The 22,486-nt window shown below is 35.5% G+C and overlaps 1 protein-coding gene across 1 annotated transcript in view; it reads right to left on the bottom strand.

The window, feature by feature from the left end:
- Positions 1 to 22,486, bottom strand: part of OTOGL (otogelin like) — a 149,993-nt gene that overhangs the window by 105,348 nt on the left and 22,159 nt on the right. The window contains exons 8-17 of the mRNA XM_071218973.1: positions 21,700 to 21,905; positions 16,292 to 16,419; positions 15,823 to 15,929; positions 10,915 to 11,021; positions 10,583 to 10,708; positions 8,442 to 8,550; positions 6,835 to 6,881; positions 6,269 to 6,414; positions 5,164 to 5,287; positions 2,961 to 3,138 (exon numbers count right to left, since the gene is read on the bottom strand). Of these exons, the coding sequence (XP_071075074.1) occupies positions 2,961 to 3,138; positions 5,164 to 5,287; positions 6,269 to 6,414; positions 6,835 to 6,881; positions 8,442 to 8,550; positions 10,583 to 10,708; positions 10,915 to 11,021; positions 15,823 to 15,929; positions 16,292 to 16,419; positions 21,700 to 21,905 (1,278 nt within the window). The remainder of the gene's footprint in view (positions 1 to 2,960; positions 3,139 to 5,163; positions 5,288 to 6,268; positions 6,415 to 6,834; positions 6,882 to 8,441; positions 8,551 to 10,582; positions 10,709 to 10,914; positions 11,022 to 15,822; positions 15,930 to 16,291; positions 16,420 to 21,699; positions 21,906 to 22,486) is intronic.

The following is a 22,486-nucleotide window of genomic DNA, read 5'->3' as shown; positions in this document are numbered from 1 at the left end:
AAAAAAGGAAACTTTCAACTGAGTTTTCAAATTCCTCAGCAAATCAAAATGGAAGAGAAATATCTACCCTTCCAAAATCAGGCTTTTCAGCCACAACAATGTTCAGGAGCCACACACTGCCATTCCACCTCTAACAACCCTCAAAATTTGCTAAGACATTAGCCAACATTTATTAAGTGACAATTCTTCTTGTACACTGTGCCAGACATGGTCAAAATTGTTTAGGGATTAGGTTGGAAAAGTCTTTCTTAGGAATTTTTTCCTATACAAGCAAGTCTTGACTGCAAATAGCTACAACATGGTCAAGAATATAGTAGGCTTTATCTCAGGCTCTCTATAATGTCTTAATAGAATAAGCACGTTGGTTACCATTTAACTCAGCCAGGATCATCTAATTGGAGCCTCTCACCACGTTGAGGATACAAAAGGAAGTATTAACAGCCATTCAGGGAGAGGGAAAAAGAGGTGTATATGGGGGCAATTTTGGGGACTTGGAATTGTCCTGAATGACATTGCAACAACTGATACAGTCCATTATATACCCTGCCATAACCTACAGAATTGTACAGGAGAGAGTGTAAACTACAATGTAAACTATAGTCCATGCTTAGTGGCAATGCTCCAATGTGTTCATCAATTGCAATGAATGTACTACACTAATGAAAGAAATTGTTAATGTGGGGAAGGGTGGGGTGTGGTGAGTGAGGCATATGGGAATCCCTTATATTTTTTTGTGTAACATTTTTTGTAATCTAAGTATCTTTAAATATATATATATATATTAAAAAACAAAACACAACAAAATCAGCCATTGAGGGGTGGTGGTGATTGACATTCCTCAATGGCCACCCCTCCTCCATCTTTCTCCCTTTTCTTCCTTTTCCTTTTCCTCAACATCAAACCATTCTAAGACTGTAAAGAATCATAACAAACACCTAATCCAAAATCTCATTTCACAAATGAAAACACTGAAACTCAGAGAAATTGCACGACTTGTGCTTGCTCTTTCTTGTCTTGCTAATTCCCTCTCCTTCCCTCTTTACCTTCAGAAGAACAATTAAAAAGGTCAGGGACCAGTCAGGTTTCCCAGAAGGAACTGACGCAGAGTTTGTCTCACTTATTAGCTCACTTAAAACAAAGAAATGAAAAACATGGGAGCTCAAATGTGGACTCATTTAGTTTTTGCATTTCATTTTATAAAATAACATTTCTGCTTTCACTATAACAAGGCATATAAAATAACTTCTCAAGTAATTAAAATTTTCTATTCCACTTTGTTTGCAGATTCGTATTAACCTTTGTGAAATAAAGAATTTTAACTACTTAAGCTGGAAAGCTAAACAGTGTTTGAGATTTATCTCTGACTGAAATATTATCCAACTCTGTTATCACTCCTGAATGTTTATGCACTAAGGAGACTGGTGCCTTGGAAAGAGGCAGACAGATCTGCATCTGTTAAACATTGACTGCTAACTCATTCTGACAAACAAGGAAAAGAAAGGTTTAACATCTTTTCTTGACATCTTGGTCAAATCACTTACTATACTTTTCTGTTTCACAAAAGTGATAAGTATATAAATATTCTGACCTACAAATAAATAAAAACTAAATAGCCAAAAAGCAAATGGAAGTCAAAATAAACGAAATTCTCTTTTGAAATTTAAAATGTTAAATGCCAGACCCCCTTGCCTTTTCAAATTTTCCTCTTGATGCCCCTTTACGTGTTCTACCTCAGTTCAACTAAACATGTGCATTGATTATCAACTGTATGTAAGGTTCAATGCTAGTTCCTAGAAAAACAAGGATGGAGAACTTGATCCTTTTTCTCAAAGCTGCACAATTTTGTGTGGACACCAGACAGATGTATGATAGATTTTTCAGAGGCAATGAGGAGCCAGAATTATTAATAACTTTATCTTATGGTATATGAACAAGGTTTTTGGAACAAATAATGTCTGGGTTGGGTTGAACAATAAATGGGAGTTCATAAGAAAGATTAGGAAGGGGAAAGAATACAGGCTGGAAAAAGAAACATGCAGACTTTTTTCCCCAAAAATAAAAACATGGAATTTGGAGAATGATTTCTCCATGAAACTTTTCCTAGCTACTCCAGTGCACAATGTCCTGCCCTAACTTCCTGCTGTATTTATAGCCACAGCCACACATGTTCAATACTCTTTCAATTACCTCAGTATTTTTACATATATTATTGTTTAATACTTTGACTGGCACTAACCGTTTCTGAAAGTTTGTGCTCCTCTCCTGATCTGTGCTCCTTGAGGATAAGGTAGCTGCTTAAAGTGTCCCACAGTGCTTAGCCCAGTAACAGGTGTAAAAGCACTTAGAAGAAAGTATACATGGCTTCTCTTCACACATATGCATAAAGAGCTTTTGACTACAAGTGTTCCAAATGTGTTTTACCACCTTTCTTCCAATGAAACACCAACTACCACAAACTCCATTTAATATTTAATATAGGTGCCAAAATCTTGCTTTAGAGGTATCATTATTACCAAATGATATACCTATTTTTTAATGTATAATTTACTATCATTAATACAAAATTACACTGACAATTTTTTTTTAAGTCAGCAAGTTTACAAAAATAAAATACTGTTAGGTTTGATAGGTGTCAGAAAAGAGAAGGTGGGGTAGTGGTTAGTTAGTCCACAGACTCTGAGTCATACTGCCGAGATTCAAAGCCTGGCTCCACCATGAATTAGCTGCATGACCTCAGGTGGCACAAAGTGATTTATTTCCACTTTAGGGCCTTAGTTTCCTTTTTTGTCAAATGGAAGGTGATGGTTATAAAGCTTAAATATCAGGATCCAGGTAAATCTCTTAGAACAGTGTCTGCTAAAAACTATTATTAGTTAAGTAAACGTTTTTGAATGAAATAATTTATATCTTCTAAACTGCCAGTCATTAAATTATATTAACTATACAAAAATCCTACTTACAGAAAATCATCCCTTATGTTCCCATTAAAAGTGCCGCACAGACCTAATGTTCTTCTTTTCCATGTGCTAGAGAGCTGAATATAAGTTCTTTCCCCGTCCATAGCAAACAGGATTTTTAAACCAAATGTGGTTTTTAGAAGAATAAATAGGGATGATAGGGTTTGAATTTCAACAATTCCTGCAGGAAAAGAATGAACTAAATCAGTTTTGAGATTCATCAGCAGAGTTCCCTAATGCTAGAGTACAGTATGAGGATTCTTCTCCCACAATACCAGAGCCAGACTTACAGTTCCCACTCCTGTCCCTAGCACCAATTTTTGCCATGTTTGCCTCCTTTTTTCCCTCCCATATCCCTTCTTCTCTCCTTCCCTCCTGAGTCTTTGGAAGATATTTTTAAATAAATTGTCAGGTTAACATACATTTTCAGTTGGCAAGCATCCCATGGGGGTGGGGCAGTCCTTTGACATTAGAAATCTGATCTCTTTTTCTTAACTCTGTGTGTGTGTGTGTGTGTGCATGTTTAAGTATACTATTTCCCCAAACTGGGCTTGATTCTCTTGAGATTAAGCTCTTCATTGCTCCTGTTTTCTTATCGCAACCTGTCATCAACCTGGTCACCAATGACAGAAATCTCAGAATCATTCTTTGATCACTCCATCTCCCTCACTGGCCTGCCAAGCAACCCTAGTCCAACTGAGCACTGAATTCAGACCAAATTTTTTTCTAAATATTTTTTCAATCTGTCTTCTTCTTCCTGATTCTACTATTGCTATAGCCTGTGCATAAATTCAAAATAGTTTCCAAGTGTACCTAGTCCCTAAAAGTCCAAATAAGTAATATAGGCCCTACAATCTTTGAATGTTCAGAAAGGATGTAAAACTAAAGGTGTATTCAAGGTTGCATCCAGATGGAATGTGGAAGATATGCTAAATCCAGGCTGTGGAAGATATGCTAAATCCAAGCTGTGGAAGATATGCTAAATCCAAGCTGGCTTGGAATGTGGGGAATATGCAACTCACCTGGAGGAAATAACCTATCTGATACTCAGATCAAACACTGAAGAAATTAACCAAAGGTCCGTTTGCATACCATCACCCTTTGTCTCCCTAATCTTAAACCCCTGTATAAAAGGGACCGAAAAATGCTATTGGGGGCTCGGTTTTTATTAGGACAAGAGTCCGCCGAGCCCAGCCAGTTGAAATAAACCAACTTCCTTCTCAGAGTTCTCGTGTCCTAGCCTTCAATACTGCGCACGCCCCACTTCTCTACAACTATAACTGCCCTAAGTCAGAGTTCCTCATCATTCAACGTACGCCCTCCTTTAATAACATCTTAACTGTTCTCCAGACTCCTCTTAAAGTCTTGTCCACACTATTGTAATGATAATAAAAAAAAGACAAAGACTGCTCCTTAAAACTCACTTGTATCATGTTGAGTCGTGCAATTGCCATCTCTGTACAAAAACAAAGGTCAATTAATGGTAACTTCATATGGTTCAACCTAATACAAGATCAAGTTCAAATTCCTTAGTGTGATACCTAAGTAGGGTGACCAAGTAATTTGTAGTAAAAACCAGGACATTTCTGAGAGTGAAAAAGGGTGTTATTAATAATTAGGCTGAAACACAGGCATAAACAGGACCTGTCTGAGGAAAATCACAACGTGTGATGGCCTATGCACCAGGCTTTCCTGCCACCTCCTTGCCTGCTTTCCAAATCTCATCTTCTGACTTCTCTATTTATCTTCTTAATGTTGTAGCAAAGTCAAAGCAATTATAGTCCCTGCTATACACACTGCACACTTCCACCCTTCCCTCTCTACAATCCTGTTTCCATGCTCAATGAGACATTACCTCCTTTAGAAAACTGTCCCGAACACCTCTACACTCCTACCTTGGGCTGGGTGTGTTGCTTCTCATTTAGACTCCCCAAATCTCTATGTATATCTTTGAGTTTATCACATTTTTTGGTGACTGTTTGCTTGTCTCTCTCCTCTTCTAAACTCTAGGCCACTTGAGGTAATCACTAAGTCCCATAGGCATGGTACACTCCCTATCTCTAGCTGAGGGTCTGGCAACACATAGGCATTCAATAAAGGTAGGTTAGTCACTCAGTGGGAAAAGACCCCATTTGGTTTTTTCTTTTTTTTTTCTTTTTTTTTTTTTTTAATGTAAAGAAAGTACACCACTAGCATTGCTCCTTACCATTCAAATGGAAGCCATGGGTAGGACTGGTGAAGATTTGTCCTCCCCTGTTAAGAGTCACTTGTTTGTTTAAATCATCTTCCAGAATTAGAGTTATGGACTGGAGGCAGACCAAGCCAAGATTCTGCATTAATATCAAATGACCAATTAATGGAGTGAGAGATGAGACAGAGAGGGAGAAAGAGACAGGGAGGATGAGAGAGAAATGAGAAAAAGGGAAGGAGAGAAGGGGAGAGAGGAAAGGAGAAAGTGCACATAAATAAGTATTTCTGGTATATAGAAGGCTTGAATATAAATAATATAATAAAAAAGCTATTACACAATCCATTCCAGGTAATCTCATTCCTAGTAAAACATATCCTTATATAGTACATTAAAGGTACCATAGATATATATACATATTTTTTTTACAGAGAATGGGAAAATAGGCTTTCAATAAAGTGCCAATAATTATTTTGTCTATAATGCACAAATTTCCTTTCAAAATTAATCTAATTGGTAAATTAAACATAAAACATTCAATAAAGAGACCCAAAGGAATTAGGATTCTATATAGAAAGCTAATTCAAACTCTGACATATTGTGAAGAGAAATAAATCAAACTGAAAAAGGCAAATAAAATACTTCAGATCTTTTGGTGCAATTAACCATCTTTTATTGGAATAAAACTAGAAAATTAGAGTGATATGAAATCTGCTCAATTCTGCTAAAAATTATCTTTTTAAAACAGCCGTTTTTTGAAATAACCAAAAATTTAAGTCATTGTGCAATTATATAGGAAATGTTAAAAATATATACAAATACAACTTTTTAAAAGGAAAAATGCAATTAAATATACAGTATTTCATCTATTCTAAGATACATCTGTGGCACATTTCAGCATTCTGAATTCAGTATAATCAGTGGCATTGATTAATTATTAGTTTTTGTCTTTCTTTGCATACAATAAAGTAATGTACATCTTAGCAACCAGTGGTATGTTAAATTTGAGGAAAATAGCTATACCCACTTATGTTATCTTTCTTAATCTGGATGAAAAGAGTAAAGTAAAAAATTGTCTGTTTCTTCGTCATTGTGATATGAAAAGATGTTTTAAGATTCCTACCTGCTCACAGGGCGCTTTCTGCAAAGTAATTGTGAATTTATCCTTTCCAGTTCCTTTCACAAGGATGTACTGGCACATGCCAATGAAAGAATAATGTCGACCATCAAAAGTTGTAAAATGAGAATCACCCACAACAGAGCACTGAACTACAAAAAGGAAGAAAAATAAAGGAGGAAGAGGTAGAAAAAAAGGAGAAGGAAATCAAATTAATTCTTCAAAAAGTAGAGGTCAATTTATGATAAATAATCATACATCAAAACAAAGTTTAAAGTGTATAAAACTTACTGGTTTGAAAAAATTACTAGACTATGTAATAAATTTAATTTAAAAATTATTAACTGATAGCTCTTCTGCAATACTTTTTAGGTTTTATAAGATTTTTCTTAATAAATTTTTACTAAATTTGCCTGCTCAAAGTTAGCATTGATGCAGCTTTCCATTTATTCTCTAAACCCTGCCTTTATAGATCATTACATCTCTTTTACATATGAAATGTCTTCATAAATATGAGTCCTATCTTCTTCCCAATTTAAAGAAAATATCTCAAAAATATTTTAAAAGATTACCTGGACAGTCATGCTCAGTGCAGTTCCAAATTCCACCAACACAAACACTAAATGAAATTTTAAAAATATTAATTTACTGGTATAGAGAAACTGTGTTAATGTTTGCATTAAAATATTTATTGATATACCAGACTATATCATGTTCACAAGTTCAGAATAATCTGATTTTAAAAAAACACTTCTGGGAAAGCTCATTGACTGATTTAGGGTTGGCTAGCACCAGCACCAAACTAAATTATTATATTTGATGTGCTATATTTAATAATGACTGAAGGTGATACAAGGGAACATCAAAATAGGAACAAAATTACTATGCAAGTAGAGAAATTCTGATTTATGTTCTGTACTCAGTGTTTAGACTTAATTTTAAAAAAGTAATGCACACAAAAATATTTACCAATATCATTAAAAGAAATGGACATAAACAGTTAAGATTAATAAATCAAATCTCCTACGAAAGTACAAATTAGGCAGGTTGGCCTAGAAGATCATTAAACAGTAAAAAGAGAGATGTCATCTAATGTAATATAAATTCCACTTTCTCCCCTCACCATGTAGCAGTTTGGGGAACTTCAAATCAACATCCAAGAACAAGGTTACTCAATTGCACTTCATTTGTACGCACTGACACCAAAGGAAACAGAGGCTGATGACAATTAGACCTGTTTCTTTTTAGGACTGTACTGGAGGAATTTCATGTTTGCCTATAGTCTTAATTAGTTAATTTAATAAGAAATTCTGTATGTTTCTAAGCATGGCCAAAAATTGACATGTTACTTTTAAAGTACTTTTTAGAGTAAAGAAGGCCAGAAACACCATCAATTTTTTAGTAAAAGTATTTACAAATTAATTATTGCAAATAATACAAAAACACAACAGATCCATCGTATGTCTATAAGATTTTATGTAAATTCCAAAGGAAGTAATAAGACCTACATCATCAAAGAAAATATGGATTCCACCCCCATGGAGTTTAAATAAAATACAAACTGTGTCTTGGAATTTGGGAAAGAAAATCACTAATTTTTTTATTATAATTAAGTATATTCCTTTAAGCATCTATCTGTTATGGGAAGCTGATCTGTTTCAAGCAATTAAGCTCCTACCTACCACGTAGGAGCGCCCTGTTTCAGTTCCCACTGCCTCCTAAAGAAGAAAGAGAACTAGGGTGACAGGCAGGAGCAGCAAGCGATGCAACAAGAGACACAGGAAGAAAAACATAATGAGATACACAACAAAGCAGGGAGCAGAGGTTCCCGATGCCTAATAAAGAGGACAAACGAGAGTGAGTTGGTACAACTAGCAGGCGTGGCAAGGTGATGTGACAAGATGATGCCACAAGAGACACAAGAAGAACAACACAATGAGAGACCCAACAAAGCAGGGAACAGAGGTAGCTCTAGTGATTAGGTGTCTCCCTTCCATATGGGAGGTCCCAGGTGTGGCTCCCAGTGCCTCCTAAAGAAACAAGGAGGATGAACAGATACCGCAAGTGCAAACAATGAGGGGGTGGGGAGAAATAAATAAATTAAATACATCTTTTAAAAAAAAACAAAACTTCAGCTAGCCAGGTGCCAAAAACAAGTGGTTGAACATTGACCACATACCATTCAGTACATTCTTGTTCAATTTTTGAACCAACTGAAAAAGCTAATCCATGAAAACTACACGGGCAATTTTCCAAGGAGATGCAAGTTCCATTTTCCATTATAAGACCTATTTAAGAAAAATATGTATCAAATCTCAAAAGAAATAATAAAAACTGTATCCTTTAAATTTAATAACTCAATCAAGTTTTGTTGAATACCTGCTTACATTAGGTGCTAAGGATACAAGTTCTTTGCTTTCCCAGAGTTACCAATGACCCTGATAAGGGGCCTATTTTGAGGGGTTTTCATCTTTTTTATCTCATGATGTACAATCAAAAAACCAAAGTTCACCATAAAGCATAATAGTAACTTGACAGCATTTTCCTTATTTTGGGGGAAGGAGAAAGTATTTTCTTGATTTAACTCTGTTCATCCCAATATGAGATATGATCATACCATGATCATACAAAAAATAAAGAACGAGGTAATGCTAAAAACAGGTTCATCCAGAGAAATGATTGTTACTTCTTTCTGACAAGTAAAGGAGGTTGAGCCAGCACATAAATCCACTGTGTTAGAAGCGCACTGTCATTCAGGTGACCATTTTCTTTTACATGGAAAGACTTTCTTGAAGAAGGAAGCATTGGTTTATATTTTGGTGCAAGGATTTATATTTTAAGCTCCTTATCTCATCTTTGACTGGTAACAAACCCTTCAGACGATACTTTGCGTAGCACTGACAACAACAGACTGAGGTCAGTAAATCTGTGTTCCAACTAGTCCTCATCCATATTAAGTAATGATCCTGCAAAAATCACTTAACCTCTCTGGGATTCCTTTTCTTTTTTATTTTTTTGAATCTGTAAAAATAAAACGGTTGGAGTAAAGTCTCAATGTTCTTTATAAATGTCTATCAGTATGGTAGAGTCAGTCCGAAACTTAAATCCCACCTCTAACACTTACTATGCTACTTTTAATCTGTTTTTGAGCCTCAGTTTTATGGCAATTAGGATGGTTAGATAAAATAATTTATAGGAGCACTGAGTGCCTGGAACATAGTTGGCCTCCAATTCCTGTTTCTATTCTTTAGTGATGCTAATCAGGAATTGATATAAATGCCAATGTAGATATAATAAAATAATTAGTGTTATAATTTACTTAATTTTTATTTTCTAAAGGTAATTCAAGAGCTTCATAAATTATATGTGATTACAATAAGGTACTTTTAACTTTATGAAGAAGAAATTAAGACATGGAATATTATAAGATTTAAAGTCATCCAGCAAGTGATCAGAAATTTAGAAATATGGAACTCAAATTTCATGATTCCAGGGCTCCATCTCTCAGACTTCAGACTTAATTAACAATGACTTAAATGTTCAACATTATTTTAGACCCTACATATGACATTATACTTTTAATCCTTGATTTCAAGAATTATTTCTTCAACTCATATAATATAGAGACTGTTAATCTTTAAACCCCCACATCTAGCATAATACGAGAAGTTGCTCAATAACTATTTTTAGATTGCACTAAATATGAAAAAATGAAGGATAAATTTATTATAGTATTTAATGGTAACTACCCAACATAGTACATAAAATGTATGTCATAGAGGAATTCAGAGAGAGTAGCTCCAGTATTCGTGTAGAACAAATTTATTTGAGTCTTAGAAGATGGATAGAATATGGGTAGGAACAGAGAGGGAATCAAACAATCCCAGAGGTTTGGCAATCAGTGCATAAAATGTTCACAAAAGGAAAAAAAAATCTTGCAAAATCTTTTAAAAATTAAAACTACACTCTGGACTAACCTATTGTACTGTCAAAATGTGAAGGCTTTTTCTCTGGATTTGCTTTCATCTTTAAAAACATGAATATATACACATTATTAAATATATGTAAATATTCAAGAGAAGAAAAAAAATTGCCAAGACTCTAGATTTCAAATTTCCTGAGAAAATTACAATCCATTAGCCTTTTATTAATGACAAGTGGTTAAGCAGTTTTTCCTCCTACAAGGGATTCAGTTTTCCAGAAGGGTAGAAAATTGCCCAAGCCCTAATGTCACGGGAGAGGACATCAAGATGCTAACCTCAGATCAGTAGGTACTTGTTTCCCTAAGTGCAGGCGTAGGTGCTCTCATGAGACACTTACCATCTGGGCAGTAACATCCATCAAGACAGTGGAGATCGCTCCCCAAACATTGGTTCTCAAATGTGCAGGTTGGTGGGCAGCAACTGATACAATCCCGATGGACAAAACTGTCATCACACTTATCAGCTAAAATGGGCAAACAGGAGCTGTAAGTCAACCTTACTCACCTTTCTTTCAAAAAGAATTACATACAGAGTTTCAAAAAGTATACAAGTTTGCAAATTACTTATAATTGCAAGTCATTTATTCTGAATACTAGGATAAAGGTTAACTGCCAGGATAAACCTAAAATTTATAAAAGTACAAAGGCCTTCAAAAATAAGAAAACATACTGCATGCTGGAAAGTCATCTCTCCAGTCTTGAATTGGGTAGCCCGCATGGGAACAGGCTCTAGCGTACTCTGTGGCTGCGCGACAATAGGTATCATCATCATCAGTTCTGGAAAGAGAAAAGACGTACCAGAATCATACAGGAAGCATTGACAGAAGTCAGGTCTTTGAGCTCTTGGTCCCTAGAAATGCTAATTGCATGGGGAATATTCCAATATGTGTCACTAATAATATATCCTATCATGGGCAATAACAGAGAAAACTTATAAACCTATAAGCATGTCATTCCAGCTAAATTGATGCAGATAAATTATCTACATCAAAGTCTTTCAATAATTTGGATACTTTTCTCTTGAGCCAAAGAACAACCGATACCGAAAAAGATTTATTTTTTAATTATGACATTCTTGCCAGAATCATTGTATGGATTTTTTTGATCACCACAAAGCATCCAGACTTTTAGAATTTAATAAATCCAATTACAACGAATAAAATTCTACAACACCAAAACATCAAATATGATATATCAAGATACTATGCTTTTGATAGCCCACATATTGGAATAAAAATAAATACTAATAAACTGCAGCACCCAAAAGTGTTTTGATGATTCTTTAGAGGTCCTTGCAATAAGATCCCAAAGAATTTTTGAAAGAACAAATAAATAATATTTAACCTAAGATTTAAATAAGAGTTTTAGTTCTTTCAAGTTCAAATTCCTAAAGGTTGTTATTTTTATAACATTGCTTCAAAAGTAAATGATCTCTATTTTTCATAATTGCCTTAGAAAGTCCCCCAAACAATCATTTATTATAAGACATCTGCCAGTTCTCAAAGCAGATTAACAAGGCCCCAATAAAATAAGCAGGGTTTATAACCTGGTGGTGGGCTTGTTTTTCAACGCGATCCAAACTCTGAAATATCTTAAAAGACAATGACCTTAAGAATTTGTATTTTGTGAACCTTAACATTTTCAGGATCTCTATTGTAAAAGCCACCATCTCAAATGGCTCTTATCTTGTGTAACTGTAATTGGAGCCATTTAGTTTATCTAGTCCGATTAACAGAGATTTAGGAGGGAAAAAGGACTGAGCATAAAGCTTCAGAAGCTCAGCATTTCACTAAAATTAAAACTAAAACTCACAATGGAGCAAGAAAGACATTATTACCCCAATTTACTGAGGGGAAAGTGAACTTATTTTTCTCTTTGGGATGTTAATTTTAATGCAGAAAATAAGCACTAAAGACCACCAGTTTTCAAATCAGTTAACTTTGTCATGACAAAATTAAAAGCATTCGTTTGCTGCTAGTTTTAGCATTCTTAGAAGCAGGAATAGAAAGGCATTTCAAGGATTGGTATTGTATCATCCTTCAAGTTTCAACTCAAATGTGTCTCCTCTGTGGAGTCTTTGTTGGCACTTCCAGATAAAGTTGCAGTTGTCTCCTCCACAGTCAAAGCACTGTGCATTTAGGGCATTATGTCATTGCTGGAGACCTGTATCTCTGTCCCAGTAGAATATGGGGCCACTAGGACAAGGCCATGTTTTAATTGTTTCTGTTTCTCCGATGTGGGCCACGATGCCAGGTTCAGAAGAAAGGCCCAGAAAATGTGTTGAATTAATTTAAGATAGGATCATCATGTACGCAGGAAATTAATTTATGTTCAGCCAATTCACATTTTCATTCTGGTGCTACAGGATGATGCGGTCCCCTAATACAGGAAATAAAGAAAATCTCTGGGGAGAGAGAATGTAGGTAGGACCATTCCTAGGTCAAATAATACGGAAGGGGTAGTGAAAGCAAACACTTGCATCTTCTCACCTCCCTTTAACAATACCCACTTACTGGCTGACAATGCCCTTTCTTTTTTTATTACATGCCTGCTCTGTCCCCAAAGTCTGTCTCTGCACCTCAAACATCTTTTAAGGAGGCAGCTAATTTCAGCAAATAAAAGATGTTTCTCCATCACTGCAGTATTTATTTTCCCTGAAGAAAGCCTCAAGGTTTCAAAAGCCAAAGCCCAAGAATATAAACATTTCAAAAGACAAAGACTTCCTTTTTTTTCCTTTCTTTTTTTAATTTGAGAAGTAATGTATTTACAAAATGTTCATTTCTTAATGATGAAATTTTAGATGAAGTGGATGTGGCAGAGACTTCTTTTTGTCTCCTAATATCCAGTACCTCTTCCTTATATTCAGCATTAGAATTCCCAAGTTGTTGCTGGGTAGATGGCTGCCCAGCCAAGGGCAACATTTCCCAGCATCCCTTGCATCTAGATGTGGCCATGTTTCTAAGCTCAGGCCAAAGGTTTAAAAGTGGGAGTGGCACAAGAAACTTGCAAGTCATTTCCTTAAAAAGAATAAAATAAAATAAAATTTAAAAAGCTGCCAGACCTCTACTTCCTTTCCTTCCTTGCTTCCTTCCTAAGGGCTTAAACGTGGACATGGTCATAGTGAGCCAGTTTGGGCCATGAAATTGAGAATAATACCATAATACCCTAGACCATAGTGGATGGTGTAGCACCAAGCTCAATGAGCCTTTGGAAATTTCATGGAGCTGAACCACAGTACCAACCCAAGACCAATTACTGGGCTGGTTCTTATAAGAGAGAAGAAAAAATGTTCATTTAAGTCCCTGTTACTTTGACAGTTGAAGCAGTTAAATGATAACTTACAAATGGAAAATGACTTTCCAGGTCTTATCAAATGAAACTTCAACTCAGCCTACTTGAAAACAGGGTGCTAAAGATGAAAAATGGTAAGGCAAGGGAAAATCCTACTAGAGAATGATGCAAGAATGATTCACTAAGGAATACAGAACTTTAATTACATATTCATAGGTAAATAAGTGCGATGCCCTTCTCTACAGGAATTTTTAAAAGTGACCCGGTAACAAATCAAAGAGGTCTAACAATATAGCTCCTAACTAAGAAGAAAAACCAAATACAAGGTACAGAATTTTTCAGTTATAGAGTAAGGTCAGTCAGTACCCAATATTTTAAGTGAGGGGGCAGTTCTTCCAAAGATCTTGCATCATTCTGGGAATCACTGAAACTTAGTGGTTGCACATATAAATCGAGTCATAATTGTACTCAACCCAGAATTAGCAGGTGTCAAAAATAAGCTTATTTTGACATCTGAAAAATATCTTTATATTAATTATTTTTGTAATAATTATAATTTAAAGCAGAGCAGTTATAGATACCACAATTTGATACTCTCAATCTTTCTTCTTTGTTCTCACCTCTGATAAGCACAAACCTCTTGACAGCTAACCAAGGTTGCCTTTTAAATGGTTTTATGAGATCAAAAACTGGTCTGGTCTTTTATGAAAAAGTTCCCATGTGTAGCAATTTGATATAGTTATGAATTCCAAAAATAGATATTGGATTATGTATGTAATCTGGTCTGTAACTGGGCATGATTAAGTTATGATTAGGGCTTTGATTGAGCATTAGGGTGTTGAATCCCCACCCCTCGGTGTGTGGGGACTCACAGATAAAAGGCATGGCAAAGGACAGAGTTGAAGCTTTTGATGCTGAGGGTTTCTGATGTTGGAGTTTGATGCTAAAGTCTTAAGCTGGAGCCCCAGGAAGTAGGCATGCAGAGGAAAGAGACGCAAGCCCTGGGAAGAGAGGACCTGAGTCAGGAGAAGAACACAGAGGAATAGAGATGACTCCTTAGACGCAGCAGAAACCCCAGGGAGAGAGACAGAGCCACTGATAGTATACAGTAGACCTTGTGGAGAGAGGCAAAGTCTAGAGAGGCTCACAGTCTACAGCTGACCTTGTGGAGAAAACAGAGGAGCTGAGCCCAGAGGAACCCAGGGAGCCTGAACCTTGGCAGACATCAGAGACATCTTAATCCAACATGTGAAAACAGACTTTGGTGAGGGAAGTAACTTGTGCTTATGGTCTGGTATCTGTAAGCTCCTACCCCAAATAAATACCCTTTATAAAAACCAACCAATTTCTGGTATTTTATATCAACACCCCTTTGGCTGACTACTACACCATGTATCATTTGCATTTCTTGGAATTCTATGCAGGTGCATTAAATTTACCTGAGGTATTCTTGAACATCCAAGATGGCTAATCACATAAACATGATAAATTTTTGGGAAAAAAAATGAACACTTCAACAATGGGTAAAGTATGGAATCTATATTGATGAATTTATTATGAGTCTTATTGAGTTTTTTCCCTAGATAACCACCTATTCCAGATGTTCTTATCCTGAGGTCCACAAATAGTTGGTCCACAGATATACCGGGGCCTACAGATTAGGGATCTAAGGCTAAAATGCAGGTGTCTGTGCCTTTGGATGTGAAAAATATTACTTCTTTATTTTTACTAATGTACAACTGAGAAATAGCATTTCCATGAATTATGAATGCAAACAATACCTCACAATGGCATTAGCGGTAACTGTGACTTTATCACCAACAGAAATCATAAATGTTTTCATATCTCATTACAGTTTTTGCAGATATCACAAAATATTATCAAATTACAGTAATGAATAGACCTTAAATGTATATAAAACATATGTATCACAGATTCATTTATTTTACTATTTTGATAACTCTTTTAAATGATTGATTTCCTTTGTAATCTTATTGTGTTTTGTTTTGTACATTCAAAACATTATTCCAAAAAGGAGTTTATAGACATCTCTAGATGTACAAACGAGTCAGTGGCACAAACAAGGTTAAGAACTTTTGAATTCTGTTTGGGCTGCTTAGCATAGTGCCTGTTACACAGAAAGCTTTCAACAGCTGATGATACAGTTTATGTTTTACATTCCCCACTACATTTGTGAGTAGCCAGAGCATGGGTAAATTACAGAAGTACCTTTTGTTCTTCTTTTTAGATAAAAAAAAAATTTGCAAACTCTAATCATTTCACTTACTTGCAAAGATCATTAACACAGCTGGCAATATATGAATATGGATCAATATATTCATGGCAGCTGAGAAAAGGAAACTGCAACAGTGTCTGACACTTGAAGAAGATTGCCTGTGCAGAAAAAGATGCCAATCACCAGAGAATACTTAATAACATGTTCATTCTCATTTTCATTAGTAATCTTATTTGCAGGAATGTTGGTTCTTACCAGGAAAGAGGTAATTTTTGCTCACAAATTTGAGACAATATTTTTTTAACTCCATGTTTTCATGATGAGGCCTGCTTTTATGAAACTTGTTATATTCATTATTTCTGCAGTAATTATATAGTCATTCTCTGTGGCAATTACATTTCCTACATTTAACACCTTTGTAATTTTGGTATGTTTACACTTAAAATAATTAATGATAAATACACAAATAATATGATGTGTATTATATTCAACAAGCACAAATTTTTCAAATCAAATTTACCTCAAATGCTGGCATTCCACTTGAGCATGGATTTGGAAAATCCGATGGTGTTGGTACACACTTGTTGTCATCTGGAGTTTGCACCAACCAACTATTTGCAAACATAGCAATGTCTTCTGTATAGTCCTCTATTTCACACAAACACACACACACCAAAAAAATGTATGTGTAACAGTATCATTTTCCACAAACACAGGCACAGTTCTTCAATGCAAACTTTCTGATAAGAAAGGTAAGCTCGATAACCTAATTAGCAAGTGACATTAGACTTTAACATCACTTTGGCATAATAAAAATAAAGTGAACAAAGTATAAGTGAACAAAGTATAAGTATCAAATTGGAGAGAAAAAGTAAACTCATGAAAACAAGATGGGGGAAACAGATGTGACTCAATCAATTGGGCTCCTGTCTACCATATAGGAGGTCCATGGTTTGATTCCCAGGGCCTCCTGGGGAGGGCAAGCTGGGCCACGTAGAGAGCTGGCCCACACAGGAATGAGACCCCACGCAGGAATGCTGCCCTGCATGGGAATGTCGCCCCATGCAGGAGTGCCGGCCAACATGGAGATCTAATGCAGCAAGATGATGCAACAAGAGACACAGAGGAGAGAAAATAAAAAGACATAGCAAAACAGGGGAGCTGAAGTGGCACAAGAGAATAATAGCCTCTTTCCCACTCTGGAAGGTCACAGGATCAGTTCCTGGAGCTGCCTAATGAGAATACAAGCAGACACAGAAGAACACACAATGAATGGACACAGAGAGCAGGCAACAGGAGGAACGGGGGGGCAGGGAGAAATAAATTTAAAAAATAAATCTTAAAAAAAAAAACAAGATGGGGAACAGCTGAATGCAAGCAGATACAAAATATGTATCTGTGAAGTGCAAATTAGTCAACATAGAGTTTGTGCTCTAATAACCCTAACACTAAGACACATAAGTAAAATTTGGTGTAAAATTTCTGAAACAGCCCTCTCATTATATTTTATATTAATAAGGACCTTACTAAAACTCCCGTTCCAGTTTTGGGGTCCACAACAATTTTTTTTAAATTTTTGTTGAGCCCTTGGAGAGAGAATCAGAGGACACAGCACTATAGATGATTAAAAACTGGAAAAGACATCTAAAGAAGAAAAACTAAGAAGCAAATCCATTTCATATAAATGTTATGAACAGTGTTTTTCTAAACAAGATCAGGATGGAGCCCAATATTAAGACTCATGAAGCTTATCCCAGCATTATTTAGAGCAAGTATCTGATCAGCAGAAAACAGACGGTTGGTGGTAAGTCCTTGGACCCTCAGCTCCATATCAAGTTTAAATTGTCTCAACACCTGGCCTCTCAGAATAAGTTGGGACCTAATGTGGAAATTAGTCCTGCTCCAGATTGAGAGACTGAATCTCAAATCTCATGGACTTGGCAGAAGCAAACAAGATGACGTTTCAAAGTTCCATCAAAGCCAATTAGACTTCAAATTTGAACTTCAGGTGCTCCAGACTTATGTGACCATAAGGTCTATCATTGATGATAATCTAGACTCAATGATCTCCCTGTCACCTTTGTATACCTGGCTCCTTTCCCAAGTCAGATGTTTCTCCACTCTCCCAGCATCTTCAACATAGGAAGATAATGTCTGCATGTTTCCACCAATCGCTGAGAAAATTGTGGAAGTGAATTATCTATAAGAGTGTTTTTTCTCTGTTAGTATAAAACTCCAAACTTTACTGTGGCCTGGAAGAGTCTGGCCCCTGCTTCCCCTTTCCACTCATCTTCTGTTCCTATTCTTGTTCAATAGCTTTGTGCTATTATTGAAACACTCAAGTTCATTCATATCTCAGAGCAATTGCTCTTTCTCCTTTCCCTCCAAAAACATTTTTCCCCAAATCTTCCCATGACTCTTTCCAACTTCATTTAGGCATCCACTCAGCTCAGTGTGGCCTCCTAGAGTGCTAGAAGGCCCTTCTCTGCACATTAACTAGCCTATCATTAAACCACATACTTCTCTACCACTCTTTAGCTCCTTCCCTACTTTGTTCTTTTTTTTTTTTTTTTTTTTTTTGGCTGTTATTGCCCACTAAAATCACATTTTAATTTTTTTGCCCCTATTTATTTTGTCCTCCATTACAATATATACTACATGAATGAAGGGGACTTTGCTAAACTGTTCTATTGCTGTATCCCTAGTTTAGTATCCAGCATATGGTAAGTGTTCAAATACATTTACTAAATAAGTGAATGAATAAAGACAAGAAAATTTGCACTATTCATTAGATTAATAGAATCCTAGAGCTTTCAGATGTGTCTGTTCTACGTCTACATCTCTAACATTTTTTGAATTGTTACACACTGAACTAGTGGGCCTGCTCCAATATAATTATTTGAAAATGGAAAAATTGACATCCTATTTAAGTAAATTTACTAACCACACTTTCATTTTTAAAAAATCATATTAGAAAAAGTCTATGAATGAAAATTATCTCCTAAAGGTCCATTTATTTCAATATTTATGCTCATATTTTATTGTTACAAACAATAGTGTTAATTCCTAGGGGCTTGTGTTGATTCCAGCTTTTGAATCACATATGTAGGTATTTTACTATGTTGCATAAAGAAACGAGTTTCCAAAGTTGTTTATTAATGTGAGAATTTAAATGCATATTAATTAGTGTTCTGGATCCTGCTAAACTAAGATTAAAATGCTAATTTATAGCATAATTTGGGGGCACTTTTGAGAATGAAAGAGAAGCATTATTAATAATTCTACTGGGACAACAACAGTAACCAGGATTTCTCTGTTTGTGTGTAGCTAAATGTAGACATGAATTATGGAAACAAAATTCTCGACTAGATGACAAATTAAAATCTTCCTACATGCACAGAAATTCTGCAAACCCTCATTTCTTTGTGAAGTCATCCCTGAAGAAAGAGAAGGAAAGCAAAGAGAAATGCAATTTTAATCAATGATAACAGATTATGTGTTCAATGACGTTCAATCAAACTGTCTAACTGCCCTCAAAGATTTATCTAATCAGCCAAATGCAGGCAAACTACTAGGCATCTTAACACAAAAGGTAATAAGGCTCATCTATAGACATTTTCTTGCATTAGTACAGTAGAGGAGAAAATCCTAGGATATGTTCTGGTCACATCTTTTAAAGTTGTTATAAGTTGTGTCATTTTGCTTTGTTTTAATTCTCTGCCTTACATGTTTTACCAAATAAAATTGTGAAGAAGCTAAAAAAATCTGCCTTTGACCTTTCTACATATATTCTTGTCTCCTTGCTTTGTTCAATTGCCACTTATATATATATAAGTGCTGCCCCAGTTATCTCATTGTGAACACCCATTTTATGCTCCAGGCTCTCAAGTTCTGACTGGCCTTAACTCAAATCCTTAACAAGAATCTCCTTGCCTCTAACAAGATCAGAGGCTCTTTTCTCTCCTGGTCTCTGATATGTTCCCTAGAAGTCCCAGGGACAGTCGTATATGACTGGCTTTTCTAATCCTAAAACTGAGGACTGGATTGAATATTACTTTTTCATGAACCTTTGATGCAGAAGAAAAAGAAATCCACAGTTACTGTCTCATTGGTTCTACCTGATCCAAATCCCTGCTTCCTAATACAGACTCAAGTTTCTCCTCCCTAATACCCAATTTCATTCTACCTCCACCCTCCACCAGACTAAAATGAGCTCTATTCTGCCAATGGACTCTGCCCTGCTGATGGGCTCCATTCTGCTGATGGGCTTCCAGAAAAGGGAAGCCAAACTTGCAGCATCAGATTCAAAATAGCCTGAACAGCATCTCATGGTGATCCCATGCTGTACACCTGTATTGTGCACACCAACTTTTGAAGATTTTCAGGGATATTTTGTCTTTTGATCCCCATAAGCTGGTAGTTCTCATGTTCATTATCATTATCTCCATTTTACATATGCAGAAACTGACTGCTTTGTGTTCTACTCTCTACTCTAGCTCCTGGAAAACTAATCCTGATGATGTACTATCCACATAAGGTAAAATGTTTGTATTTTAACAAAGGCCTCTGAAAGCAATGTCTTTAACCAAAAATGTTCAATTCAGCTCCATTATAAGTTTATTGAAGAGTTTCAGAGGATGATTATAAATTAGCTAAAATGTATTGATTATTAACTACATGCCAGTCACTGTACTGTTTCACACAGATTGTTTCAGTTGTTGGCAACTCTAGAGGTATACTCTATTACTATATCTTTAAACTAAAGGTGTTTAATAAGTGGCAACAAAGATTTTGAATCCTAACAGTGTGACTTCAGAGCCTACACTTTAAGGAGACCTTTCACTATATGTTCAAAGACAAAATCTCAACAACTTGTTTCCATTAATTTTATAATATAAACCAAAAAGACTTAAAGATAGTACTTTACAGCTCAAAAGGAAATTCACACACATTTGTCTCAGCATGGGATTGGGAGCCAGTCAGAGCTGTACTCCAACCTGTACAGCAATTTAAAAGCTGTGTTAGATTGGCCAGGTCACCTTCTTTCCTCATAAAATTAACACAATACTACCAAACTTACAGATTGTTTTGAGGGTTAGGAGTAATATAGGTACACACTCATATTAACTATTACTATAAATAATATGAAGTGATAATATTATTGACAACTCTGTGAGTCCAGAATTATTATATCCCCATTTTACAGTTGAAGAAACTGAGCATCAGCGAGATATGAGTTGCCTCAAATTATGGACTTGGAAGCGAAACAAAACTCAAAGCCAGGCCTGTTGGAACTAGGAAGAGTATTCTTTCTTATTGTACCTCTCTGTGTGAACCTAAACCATGACTGTGGCCTCTGATTCTCTCGTTCTATTGCCTCTGCAAACTGGCACCTGAATTGAAAACAGAATCCATTTCTAATAGGTCATTGAAGTTAGCATCATGATTTTGAGTAGATGATTACACATTAAGTCATTACACATGATAAAACCTTTTCAAATTGCTGCTCAATTTTCATAATCCTATTTGCATTTCATTATCTTTACCAAACTATTATTTTGGAGTCATTTAATTCATTCTTATCAAGATTGGATACAAATGGGTTTGAGTCACTAGAATGTGAGCTCAAAGAATGCAGGGGTCTTTATTTGTTTTGTTCACAGATGTATTCTAAGCTCATATAGCAGTCCTGGCACAAAGTAAAAGTTCAAAAATATTTTTATATGGGTGAAACTATATCTTAATTTAGCAAATGTGAACGAGATAGTGTTTTTAAGAATGAAAAAAAAATTACTATTCAAGCCTCATTTAAAATCACTAAAGCAGACAAATAATTACCCAACATATAGGACCAGTCTCCAGGGTAGTTTGGGCAGTGAAGGGAGAAGACGTTAGAAAGTTCCCACACATTTCTTCTGCTCCACTTACCTTGTTGAATTATGAAATCATCAGACTGAATGTCATTGAAGTTTCCACATAGGCCACATGATTTCCTTTTATGCTCCTCAGACAGTTTGAGGTAAATTCCAGATATTCCATCCCAAGCCAAGGAAAAACCAAAGGTTGTTTTCACCAGAATGTAGTCAGCTAGTTTCTCAATGAAAACCTGCCCAATTGTCTGAGGCAATGTTAAACTTGAAAAACAGAACAAAGGTCATTTAAGAATTATGATGAAAGACCAGCTGCAGATTATTTTTTTCCTAAAGTGGTTGAGATAGCTAAATAAAAGAGAATTATTCCTCAAAATTGTGAAGTAAACTATGTAGTTAAATGTATCAAGCAACAAATCTATAAGAAATCTGAACATCTTAAAAAGTCAACATTACAGAAAAAGGAAATAAAAATGATAACATTTCCTCATAGTGATATAGATTCTATACTTAAAATTGATGTCTCTTTCAACTAAACAAATACACAAAGCTGTTAAATATCAGTGGTTTTTTCTTAAATCTGGAAAATATTGTCTACTTATAATAATGAGTGCTAACATGTATTTATTTTTCATATAGAGAATTAAAGATAACCCTAACTATGTTGCTCACCAATTTTGAAAAGGACAAAAATCATTAAAAAAAATATGTAAGCATATTACTTCAGTTCTGGTTTTGTTTAATTTTACTTGAAATAAGAAAATAGCAGCTTCTATCTCCCAAATGTCACCTCAACACAATCTTTATTTTCCAAAAGAAATATGTCTCAGGATGATTAATTATAA

The sequence above is a fragment of the Dasypus novemcinctus genome, chromosome 12 (assembly GCF_030445035.2).
Source record: "Dasypus novemcinctus isolate mDasNov1 chromosome 12, mDasNov1.1.hap2, whole genome shotgun sequence".
In the NCBI taxonomy this organism is placed as follows: Eukaryota; Metazoa; Chordata; class Mammalia; order Cingulata; family Dasypodidae; genus Dasypus; species Dasypus novemcinctus.
The sequence above is the reverse complement of the archived record's forward strand: the minus strand, read 5'-3'. Positions and strand labels throughout refer to the sequence as shown.